A 12,881-nucleotide genomic window follows, 5' to 3' on the forward strand; every position below is an offset into this window, starting at 1 on the left:
TTAAAATCAGTAATTAATCAATATAATTTAAAAGATCAATTTTGAAGGATATCAGATTCCATATCCTACAAAGAACATAGTCAAAACCTTACATCCATTGCTGAGGAATTTATAACAGTAAAATGTTGACATAAAATTAACGTTTAAGAAAGAGGTACTTGGTTAAATATATTAGGATATATCCACATAAAGGAATTTTATGTAGACAATTTAAAAGTTACATTCGAGGAGTTTCTCTAATGATATAAGGGAAAAAATGCTAAATTTTTAAAATAAAAATCAGGCTTTAAAATGTGACTATAAAAATGTATGCTGGAGTCATAAACTGAGGGTGAAAATTGTGTACAAAACTGTGGACACCTGTGTGTTCATAAAGAAGAAGATCCATAACTTTCCTCAGATTCTCAAAAGATCTCTGTGACCCTAAAAGGATTAACTGCTACTGACAGACATCAAAATGGTATCCAAAATGTTATTTCTTGTGTTAATTTCTTGGGGATAAGATCATGGGGCTTTTAATTTTCTTCTCTGTACTTTCCTATAAATTACTAAATAAAACATATTGTTTATTAATAAAAGGGAAAATTAGGTTTTTACTATTACTTCGAGAATTTTTTAAAAGTCTCATTTAAAAAGACCTCTCTCGTTCGATGCACGATACTGGATGCTTGGGGCTAGTGCACTGGGACGACCCAGAGGGATGGTATGGGGAGGGAGGAGGGTTCAGGATGGGGAACACATGTATACCTGTGGCGGATTCATTTTGATATTTGGCAAAACTAATACAGTTATGTAAAGTTTAAAAATAAAATAAAATTAAAAAAAAAAAAAAAGACCTCTCTCTCTCCCTAGAAGCACAGACACACATGCACAAAAACACGCACAGCAGAATCTCAGATATAGGACAGAACATCTAATTCTCAGAATCCTCCCAGTCATTCCAAAGAACCTAAGCAATTACAAGACAGTAACAGAGTGATGTTTCTGAAATTTAGAAATATTTGCTTAAAAACATGTCTATGGACTTGAGAGAACAAATCCTGTATATTACTGCCAGATCATTCTGACAATCTAATTCAAAGAAACTCTAGATCATTTTTCAATCCCCATCTTTTTTTAGGAAATCTTTTGAATGAAGGAAAATATGTTAACCCCAGGATCTGGGGCTCGCTGGCATGCTAGGGTCATCTGTGGACTGGAACCCAGTAGTGGGAAGGTAACAACAGTGAAGTCTTGAGTTACAGGTGTCTGCCATACTAACCAGTTCCAGCAGAAAATGAGGAAGCAGCAAAAGCATCACCTTGGGTTGGTTGAAAGCCTGGGATCAAACTCTCAGCAGAGCCTCCAAGCTTCTCAGGATACTTGCCTGGAGGGACAAAACACCACTCAGTTCATCCGAGGAGAATCCCACAATGCACACCCAGGCAGGAGGTGAAGAGCATCCTCCAAACTGACATCACTCTTGACTATTTTTACCGCAGAAAGGCAGCACCTTGGCTATTCAAAGGTCCTTATCTAGCCACTGCAGTAACTGAGAAACAGCTGAGCAAAGAAAGGAAGTCTGAAGCCCTGAAGCTTGAGCATATTACTCCCAGCAGAATGCCTTCAGCCTTCACACTGAGTCCATTTATCTCTACATAATTCTAATGAGTGTGATAATCTGTTTTCCACATTAGAAGCAGTCAGGAGAGCGAGTGAGAAGAAAGATGGCAGTACTGAGATGTTATGAGGGATGGGCACAATGACAACAGCTTAATGTAAAAGCCAACAGCTGAATAACAAGAAGAGTGACAGGAAATTATTAAAAAATAGAGACAAGAATTTTAAAACTAGGGCGTCACTTAATAGAGTGCAAAATACTAATTTTCAGTAGTCCATGAAGGTGTTTCTATTTATAATCTAGAGCAATAGGTGGTATACATAATGATAGCACAAACTGACAATGAATGTCAAAGGAAATTAAATCCTATTCCCTATGAAGACTAAAAAGAAAAGGGGGCAAGAAAGCATATGGATTTTGTTGTTGTTTAGTCGCTAAGTCGCGTTCAACTCTTTTCGACCTCATGGACTGTAGCTCGCCAGGCTCCTCTGTCCGTGGAATTTTCCAGGCAAGAATACTCAAGTGGGTTGCCATTTCCTTCTCCAGGGAATCTTCCCAACCCAGAGATCGAACCTGCATCTCCTGCACTGGTAGGCAGATTTTTAGCACTGAGCCACCAGGGAAGCCTATACATATTTTAAATGATGTCCATAAAATAACAAAACTAAAATGTTTGATCAAAGCTCTTATCATTCACTCTATTCTGATCATTCTTTTAGCCTGTGCTTTTGTTGACACTAAGGTACTTTTTTTTGAACTGTATCATATTGGAGAATTTTTCCCAGGGTATATACTGTTGTTTTCTGGCGAGGAGGCGGGGGGAGAGAGAGAGAGAGTGTGTGTGTGTGTGTGTGTGAGAAAGTGTGTGTGTGTGTGTGTGTGTGTGTGTTAGAGAGAAAGAGTGTGTGTGTGTGTGTGTGTGTATGTAGGCATCCTGCCTTTCATATTAGCCGGTGGATTTGAGGGTGCTACTGTTTGGAGATGCCATCACACACCTCTAAAGAGTAAATGTACTTGACACTATCATACTGATCTCTGCTACCAAACCTGTCCTAAATGTTTCCAACTCTCCCTGCTGCTCCCACAACACAACCAGGACTTCCTGAGGACAAAAAGACTTTGGCGCTCTGGTGAAAATATAAATTGATTTGCACACATACTTCAAAGTCAAGTCTTGGGTCCAAACCTACATTTTCACAGGCATACCCCTCTAGAATTAAGGTTCAATACCCTCAAAAAGATACTGATTACTCACCTTCCCCCAGCTTGGCAAAGTCCTTGTTTAGCAGTTCTTCAGCTGTCAGTTTGGAGAAATTGTCGTCATCAAAGGGATTCCAGGTAGAACCTTCTGAAGGATTATAAACATTTTGCTGGGAGGCCCGAGGGGAGCCTGAAGGAGTGGTGGTTGCAGACCTAGGTAGGTTCCCACCCCCACGAAATAAAAAGATACATGAAGGTTGAAAAGGGTCAATCTATTCTTCTTGTTTCAAGATTAACCTTCCACAGTATTTTTCTAAAAGGTCTTCCCGAGGCAATGGAAGTTTCCACAAATGCCCTTTCCACTGTGTGAAACAAACATCTCTCTTTCTTTTGTGATTCACTATCTCTCATTACTTCTTTAATCTCTCACTTATTAGATTTTTGGCCTCATCTGTGAGTTCTTTCATTCAGGATCCCAAACCAACCTGTTGCTGGGCTCGTTCACCCTGTGGTGACCACTGTAACAACTGGCCCCAGAGGGGCTGAGGCCTATTCTGGCTGCCTCACATCTGTCAGGGTCCTGCATCAGTGGACACCATCACAGTTAAAGAGCAATAGAGACAGTTTCCACCATCCTGGGGCTCCTGGGTGTCATTACCTAATTTCCTCTTAAGTCTCTTTTGATGCCCTTTGCATTTAGCTAATGACTTAAAGATTTTTAACTTAGCACATGGTTCCAAGAAAGTGGAGAAGGCAGTGGCAACCCACTCCAGTACTCTTGCCTGGAAAATCCCATGGGTGGAGGAGCCTGGTAGGCTGCAATCCATGGGGCTGCTAAGAGTCAGACACGACTGAGCGACTTCACTTTCACTTTTCACTTTCCTGCATTGGAGAAGGAAATGGCAACCGACTCCAGTATTCTTGCCTGGAGAATCCCAGGGATGGGGGAGCCTGGTGGGCTGCCGTCTATGGGGTCGCACAGAGTCAGACACGACTGAAACAACTTAGCAGCAGTAGCAACAATGACTTAAAGATTTTTAACTTTAGTACATGGTTCCAAGAAAATTGAGGGTTTGACACTGCATTTACGCAACAAACACTCATTGCGATCTACTTGATGTCAGGCACAGAGCCTGTCACCAGATTTACTAAGCTTGGTTAAACCATGGTGCTTGTTACGGACGAACCTACAGGCCAGGTCAGATAGACATACAAACAAGTAATACAGTGTGAAACATGCTCAAAAGACAGTTCAGACAAAATTATATATGATACCAGAGGAAGGGTCAAAGAGAAAATAACTGTGTACATGGATCTTAACGAACAAACAAGCAGTTCCTAAGTGGAACAGAAGGAAAGTGGCAGTTCTACCAGTGTGATATAATAGGCCTTGATCTGTTAACCAGTCAGTTCAGATATTATTCCACAGAAAATGGGGAGTCAAGAAAATGTTATCGGCATGTAGAGATTTGGTCAGATCAAGAATTTAGAAAACACTCTATACGGTATGGGATGGATGAGACTGAAACAGTGAGGCAAGTAAAAAATTATTTTTTAAGATCGGTCTGATCTATGCACTACAGGAAAATTCAGTTTCTCATTAAACCCAGACACGCACCCCTAAACGTACATCTATACACAATTATGTACATAGCAAAAATTATACAGCAATGGCCCCCCAGCAGCCCTTGCCCACAGAAGCAGTACATACTTGGACTTATTGAGACTGGCCTCAGCTGCAGCTGCTTGGAGCAGCTGGGTTGATTTGCTGGCAGGGACCCCAAAGACTGCGCTGTGGGTCACGTCGCTGAGAATTCGCCTGTGCCCAGCACGCTGGGCTTTGGGGGATGATGGAGGAGTGAGAGATCCGAGTTTCTGCCCCTGGATGGTAGGAGGTGGGGTTGTCTGAACCTTTGGCTGTTGTCTTACTGGGGCTTGAATCTGCTAGGAAGAGAGATGAAAGTGTTCAAGAGAGGGGAGATGGGTGGGGGAGGAGAAGAAAAACAAATAAGCAGACAAGCATAACAAAAAATGCCATGTGAGAGCTAACATATGGCTCAAATGGCACAGTTTCTCAATAACACCCAGACTGTCTAGGCTTCCTTGACAATCTGAGATGCAGCCTTGAGCCTGACACCAACAGAGTACTTACCTGGTGCTTATATATACATTTCAGTCTTCATCAGCAATAATAAACAAGGTAACCATACGCAAGTCGACCCAAAGACTGCAGAAGTCATCCCTAGGTCTAAAGATCTAGAAAGTTTCCTGAAGGACAACTTTCTGCTTTCAAAATTCGTTCAGAATGCCTCCAAAGGGTAGGCTTCAAGCATTCCACTACCAGAGTCACAAGCCAACAAAGGCTCACCTCCAGCTAAAACACGATTGAGCTGAGTGAGTTCTGCTAGGAGATCCCTGACTTTCTGACAGAACACAGACTACTAGTTAGAAATAAGTGAGACAGAATTTCACTGTGATTAAGAAATGGCAGTTCTTTTTTGCTTTTGCTGTTAACACTGTTTCGTTGACAGGATGGGTCTTACAGGATTCTGTTTCTGCAGTGACCTCTGAGAAAATGTAAGCACGGGGGCAGTTGGATTAATCTGTCAGAATCTTCATTTTGGAAATGGCACCAAAGAACAAGGTAGAGGATACAATAAGAAAAAAATGTTAAAGCCCTTGATGATGACTGACCTAATAATATGAGATGTGGGCCTTTTTTAGAAGGAAGGCAGGATGCACAGTCACCAGAGAAAAAAAAATTGGAGGTAACATCCTTGTTCCCATGTGGTGAGTTTTTAAGCATAAGCCATGATCTACAAAGTTCCATGTCAAGAAAATGATCAAATTAAAAAGGTTAAAGAGGAACACCTAATCCTTTTCTTCCTAACTGTCAATCCAGAAATAAAGGAATTTAAGACTATTCAATGCCTCAGGGGTTGAACTATCCCTTCCCTCGTCTCTCATCTCAGACTGGAGCTGTCCCTCCATGCTGCAGGTCAGTTCCTACATTCTATGTCTTCAAAGGCTGGCCCTGGGAGAGATTCCAGAAACTAGTGTCCAGCTACTTGGGTCAGGATGCTGACAGCCTGGGGGTTTCTGTCCTTATACTGACTCAGGCTTTAATTTTACTGAGGCAAGCTATGTGCATGTAAGAGTACACAACCACTCACCAACTGAATGAATGAAATAATATAAGGTTCTAATGTTGATCAAATTAAGGTCAGAGGGTAAAGCACTTTGCATCTCTGAGGGAGAAGCAAAGTGCCCTGTGAAGCAGCCCAGAGCTCCAGCTCCACAACTTCCTCAGGGCTCCAGGAAGCAACAGCCAACCTAACTAAAGCCAGTCCCCTCAGGGACAAGAAGGGATTTAAGGACAGAACTAGATTTGCTTATTTCTTGGAGTTTAGGACATCCATTACTCTGAAAAGGGTACTTAACTGTTGAGGCCCTTTATTTTGAAGAGTCCAAACTACTCGGAGAACATTTTCCCTTCTTCTCACCTATTCTCCGCATGCCGCACACTGGAGAACACATGCTTCTGTCATGACGACACCTTATCCTACCACAGCTACCAATTCAAAGGGGCTGCAACCCATCCAGCCACATCCCACAACAGCCTTATCAAGCAGTTTTACTTCCCATCAGAATCTCAGACTGAAGACTCAAGAGGGATCTTAAGACAGCATGGATTCCAACTCCCTCGTTTTAGAGACAATAAGACCAAAGCCCCCTGAGGTTAAGTGCTTGCTCAAGGTCACAAGGTCAATTGAGGGCAAAATCCATGTCTCGACTATCGCTCAGGACTCTCTTTTTTTGCACAACGATGCTTCCTCATCCAAAAATGAGATTATAAAGGAGGAGAGAGACACATAACACAGGGGGAGAGAAGCAAGGTGGACTCAACATGTCTATCTTGCCAAAGATTTTTTAAAAAGCAAAACTATGAAAGAAGTATAATCACATCAAGAAATATAAGAATACAGACAAGGGGAGAAAAACCACCTCAACTTCCACTCCACTACTCTAGTACAATTGTTCTTATCTTTTATTTGGTATCTTATATTTATGTGTATTTTAAGGACATACTCTTCCTGTAATTTCATCTCTCCTTTAGCATTACCCCATGAGCTTTTCCATACTGTTGTACAGACTTTTATAACCGTGACTTTTAAGGACTGCATAGTTAGGTTGTTGGAATGAGGAATGTTGCTTCCATGCCTGTGCTGATCATTAAGACTGCAGTAAACCTCTGTGGGATACGGCCACATCCCTGCTGTGAAAGGGCTGCACGGTACAATTTACATTCACTTACCTGGTTCTCTAGGTAAGTCCTATAAAGTCATGGGAAGAAGGGAAGGGTCAAGGCCAGGAAACTCTCTGGCTCCTGGCTGAAGCCCATTCTGCTCTTGTCCCCTCTCCGTACTCTTAACCAACTACCCCTGAACAAAGTGCCCAAGTATTTTTTCATTCAAAAAACATGGAGAAGGATCACAGTTCATTCCCAGAAAAGTGGATATTTTGTCCACGGTCAGCAGAGAGGGTTCCCGTGAGAAGTGTACAGTCAGTGGCAGCACTGTCATGACCCTGGATGAGCACTGCTGGTGCCCTTGAACACAGATCAGGATTCTTCAAATCTTGCCCCAGCTCTGCTGCTGTCAGTCTGTGTATCTCGGGTGATTCCCATTCTAGCCTGGACCTCAGCTTCTAATTCCATTACAGGAGGACTGGATGAGACAAAATCTCAGCTACATGATATGATAATTTTTTAAAAACTGTTTTTCCATTAGCAAGAGGAACTCTGTTACTTGTTAAAAAAACAGAGAATGATCGTCTACCACACGCCCGCAGGAAGATCGAGCTATTTCAGAAATGAAGGTGTAAAGACACTGAGCACACATTTAGCTGAGACTCAGAGAAGACAATCTATTTATGGCGCTGCTTACTTTTGAAGGGATGTAGGTTTTCTGGTTTAAGATCGATGACAAAACTCTATTAGAAATCAATCCTTAGAAAGACAGTTTCTTACTTTTCCTTGTTTCTCTGTTGGTTGGACTTGCCCGGGAACGATAATAGCTGTGATACTCTATCAACTGGGGATGTAAAACACCCTTTTCCATCACTATAAAGTTTTCTATTACTGTCACTCTGTGAGTACAGAATTAAGGGCACTCATTAAAAGCCAAAGTATCATGTGCCTGAGGATATACCTGTGGAGGTGAATCAGAAGAGTGTGTAGAGGTCCTGATTCTAAACTCAGCCAATATATAGAATGAACATGCCCAATTTCTAAACTGACAGGATGGCTCAAATAACAGTCAGACACTCTGGTGCCCAGAGGGGCATCAGGCCACAGCAAATGGTCTCAGCAAGCAGGCTCTTGAAGGTACTGCATACTCATATGAAGTGGCCAGTAATGTCATTCAAGACAAAGAATAAGCACAACACGGTCAGAACTCAGGGTTAAGGTGGGGGGCCTACATGAACCTTCTGAGACTGGCAAGGCCACAGTGGTCACACTGCCCTCTAAAGACAGGACAGGGATTAGCTCTAAATCTACTTTGGTCTCTGACTGCTTGACACTGGCACCAGTAGACACAAAGGACAGCTCCTCCCACTGGTCTAATATTAGGGTGAGAAACAAGAAAGTTTGTCTTCTATTGATACCACACTCCTAACTTATCCCTCTCCCCTCCTTTCCCCTTTGATAACCATAAGTTTGTTTTCCATGTCTATGAGTTTATTTATGTCCTGTAAACAAGTTCACTTGTCCATCAGCAACTTAGAATCATTTTTCTAAAACCTTAAGCTTCTATAGAATACTTCATCCTTTTCCTGGATACACTGGGAAAAGATCAAACATTTTAACCACCAGGGTGGAGAGCAGCCAAGCCTTGGTCCAGCAGCTCCCTCACCAGCTGCTGCCGCCTCTTGCCCACCCTTTCCCTAGCCCTCACTGCGGGCTCCTCTTCTGGCTGACTCTCACCGCTGGCTCCTGGGCAGGGGCTGGCGAGGCTGCTGCGGCCGGCTGTGCTTGGGGCTGCGGTGCGGCCGCTGCTGTCGTCTTCTGCTGCAAGGCAGCCTGCTGAGTCAGCAGCTGTTGCTGATGCAGGGCTGTGGCCAGCTGCTGCTGCTGCTGCTGCTGCTGGTAGAAGTTCTGTATCAGCTGCTGTTGAGAGCTTCCTTGAGATACCACGGGGAACTGAGCGATCACTGGTTGCTGGGCTGCTGGGTGTACTGCCTGAAACTGAGTAGGGGAAGGGGGCCAGGTAGGAGGAGGTGAGTAAAAGCCTGTTTCAGAACCATACTCCACAGAGGATGAAAACGCCTCAATGACAGCTGAGACCAGCACGGAAGGCAAAGGCAAGGGCAGGCAGGCGTCTCGTGGCTTGGCCGGAAAACTCACGAGGGGAACCGCAGGGCACCGCGCTTAAACACAGCAGCGCCTTCCGCTGCCAGGCTCCAGCCACTGCCTACCTGCCTCCTGCACTGCAGACTGGCCTCCAAGGGGTTTCCGTGCCTGGCCTGAGGGCATCCATCTGACTTACATCTTGTGACTCCACATGCTGCAGTGTAACAGAAGCTAACAAATGAACTCCCAGTCACAGAAGTTATCCCTCTTACAAAGGGATTTGGAAATAGCCAGGATTAAAATTCTTCCCTACATGAACTGGGCGAAGCAATGATGACACTGAAGAGAATAACCTAAATGTCAGCCCAGCTAGTAAGTCCTCTCAAGCCCTTCTGAAAATTATTTCCAAATAGCTCTCTTCATTAAACTTCCACCTTTAAATATTCAGAACACTCAGTATACTCTACTACTTAATGATATTTTGTCTCATACTAGCAGCATGGTTTCAAGTTATATTCTTTTGTAAACTTCCTAAGGATAGGAATGCTTCTCTTCTCCCCGCCGCTAAGGACTGTGTGTCAGACACAAAAACACAGCTTAAAAAATGGCCTACTGATGCACAAAAATCAGGATCTTAGTTTTGAAATCCCAAATATTGTTAGTTATAAAATTAACTGGGAAGATACTGTTTGTCTACTTGGGCAAAGTTAAAAGAGTTAGCAAAAAAGGCAGATGTCAATAAATAGCTTGCTTACAACAGCAAAATGCTAGAAACAACCAAATGTCTGTCAACAGGGAGTGACCAGATAAACTACACTAGACAGCCTTAGGAACACTCTCAAGTTGTAAAGAGAAATGACGGATACCTTTATATGCGGGATGGAAGGAACAGAATACTGCAGACTGAATTTTGAAACTATGCAAATGTTTTAAATTCTCACAAAACAAAATTAAAACAAAATTACAAAGTAACAACTAAAAAGCAAAACAAAGCAAACAAACTTGTATATCACATAAAAATATAAATCAACTAAGAATTATGTTGTTAGGAATCAAGATTTCCAGATGAGACAAATACAAATAGAAAAGCCAAGAAGTTAAAAATCCTGTAATTACAAATCTGCTTTAGAAATATAAATTCGAATTCATGATATACATTTTATTAAGAAAAAACCCAAATACATGCCCTAACTGTTCACTGAAAAGGTCTAAAAATAATAACCAACCTATTAGCAAATGGATATGCCTAGCAAGGGAAATAGCTGAGGAAAAAGTGGAAGCAGTGACAGATTTTATTTTCTTGGGCTCCAAAATCAATACAGATGGTGACTGCAGCCATGAAATTAAAGGATGTTTGTTCCTTGGAAGAAAAGCTATGACAAACCTAGACAGTGTATTAAAAAGCAAACCTATGGTCTTTCCTTCAGTCATGTATGGATGATAGAGTTGGACCATAAAGAAAGTTGAGTGCTGAAGAACTGATGCTTTCAAACCGTGGTGCTGGAGAAGATTCTTGAGAGTCATGTGAACTGCAAGGAGCTCAAACCAGTCAATCCTAAAGGAAATCAACCCTGAATATTCATTGGAGGGACTGATGCTGAGGCTGAAGCTCCAATATTTTGTCCACCTTATGTGAAGAGCTGACTCATTGGAAAAGACCCTGATGCTGGGAAAGATTGAAGGCAAAAGGAGAAGGGCATGACAGAGGATAAGATGGTTAGATAGCATCACCGAGTCAATGGACATGAGTTTGAGCAAATTCTGGGAGACAATGAAGAACAGGGAAGTCTGGCATGGCTGCAGTCCATGGGGTTGCAAAGAATCAGACATGACTTAGTGACTGACCAACAACAACAAATCCCTAGCAGCAAGACTGTGGTCTCTAAATACCATTTCCATGAAAGGGAAACAGCTCTTTAGAGAAATGGCTGACTCCAGGTCAAGGGAAGAATGATCCTGGAACAGCCTGTTACATCAAATAATAAAGGCATATTAAAGCTTACTGGAGTCAGAGCCAAAGGACCCAGGAGCCAATTTGAAGAGACTTTCACTGGCCAAACCTGGGACAGTTAGAACAAATTTTTTTATAGTAATGTACAGAAACATATCAAATATATTGGGTTGGCCAAAAAGTTCATTTGGGTTTTTCTGTAACTCCCTACAGAAAAATATGAATGAACTTTTTGGCCAACCCAATATTAAGATGCATGAATTCATAGTGATACTAAGAGCAAACAAAATCTTCATTGTTCACCTTTGGATGGTACCAGGAACAAACTCATTATTCTGAAAACTGGGAAACACAGGGAAAGAGTCATGCATTTTTTTCTGCCTTTTCTGTACAAACAGTACCTCAGGATAAGCAAATACTTGATGAAAAAGTTCTTTACAGAAAAATTCCATCCCCTAAATGAAGATAAAATGCTAGAGTATCAGCACATTATAACCTCTAAGGAATTAAGGGACTTAGGAAACAAACTGAAGGTGAATATTAAGTGACTGGATCACACAAGACAACACCAAATACACTGATTGATCTTAATATTAATAAAATAGAGGACAACCAAACTGCAGTTCTGCTTTCCACAGTTTCAGTTACCCATGGTGATCAACGATATGAAAATATTAAATGGAAAATTCCAGAAATAAGCAATCCGTAAGTTTTAAATTGCATGCTGTTCTGGGCAGCGTGATGAAACCTTGCACCATCCCTTGCACCTGCCTAGGCTCTCCAACCATTGACATCATCTGCTCCAGACACCCAACCATCAACATGGCTCCATGATCCAGGATCCCCTGAAGCATATGATCCTCCCTCTGACCCATGGTTAGAAGATCAACAGTAGCCTAAAGTTATGTCACAAAGTCCATGTCATTCACCTTACTTCACATCATCAAGTAGGCAAGAATATTTTGAGAGAGACTACATTCACATACTTTTTATTACAGTATATTATATTGCTATATTTTATTATTAGCTGTTACGTTAATCTCTTACTGTGCCTAACTTATAAATTAAACATTGTCATAGGTATGTATGTATAGGAAAAAACATATTATATATTGGGCTGGTACTAGCTATGGTTTCAGGCATCCACTGCAGGTCTTAGAACGTATCCCCCACAGATAAGGTGAGACTACTGTATGTCTCCTGATGTGATGTAACCCGAAGAACAAAGAACTATCATCCTGAAGCAAATATTGAGAGGCCTCAAGAAATTACCAGTTTACACAGGCGGTGGTGGGACATATTAAACAGCACCATGGGGCTGCTATCCACCAAATTCAGAATGTGGGAAATTCCACAGGACAAATGACCCAGGTTCTTAAAAAAAAAAAGGGGGGGAGGGGGGCTAAAGGAGGGAAAAAAAGAAGAGAAAGGCACCTATAGATAAAAGGGGACATAAAAATGTATGATTAAAAAACGTGAAAAAATATACAAACCAATTTAAATTAAGACACATCAGAAAGAATTAAACACTACTGGATGATAAGAAATAGCTGTTTTTTTGGCTCAGTTTGAGAACAGTGTCATGTCAGGAAAAAAGAATCAAAATTGAGCCCTGAAAAACCAGCTCTCTTGCTGAGGGTCCTCAACAAGGTGCAGAATTCCCCATGGCCTGAGAAGAAGAGGGGGAGAGGTGCGAGTGATTCAGCGAGGGCTCCACTATATCAGGCTTCAGTGTCTACCTGTGTGTGACAACGGTTTGTCATGGCTCTGTCTTTCCA

At 42.0% G+C, this 12,881-nt stretch overlaps 1 protein-coding gene across 20 annotated transcripts in view; it reads right to left on the reverse strand.

Annotated features, from left to right (window-relative positions):
- AAK1 (AP2 associated kinase 1) overlaps window positions 1-12,881 on the reverse strand; it is a 171,749-nt gene that overhangs the window by 40,604 nt on the left and 118,264 nt on the right. For 10 of the 20 annotated variants that reach the window (XM_059891797.1, XM_059891791.1, XM_059891786.1 and 7 more), the window contains exons 13-16: window positions 8,787-9,047; window positions 4,512-4,744; window positions 2,856-3,013; window positions 1,262-1,366 (exon numbers count right to left, since the gene is read on the reverse strand). In XM_059891797.1, coding sequence (XP_059747780.1) covers window positions 1,262-1,366; window positions 2,856-3,013; window positions 4,512-4,744; window positions 8,787-9,047 — 757 coding nt within the window. The remainder of the gene's footprint in view (window positions 1-1,261; window positions 1,367-2,855; window positions 3,014-4,511; window positions 4,745-8,786; window positions 9,048-12,881) is intronic. The other 10 variants (XM_059891798.1, XM_059891796.1, XM_010810144.4 and 7 more) reach the window with 5 other exon arrangements.

The sequence above is a fragment of the Bos taurus genome, chromosome 11, assembly GCF_002263795.3.
Source record: "Bos taurus isolate L1 Dominette 01449 registration number 42190680 breed Hereford chromosome 11, ARS-UCD2.0, whole genome shotgun sequence".
NCBI lineage: Eukaryota > Metazoa > Chordata > Mammalia > Artiodactyla > Bovidae > Bos > Bos taurus.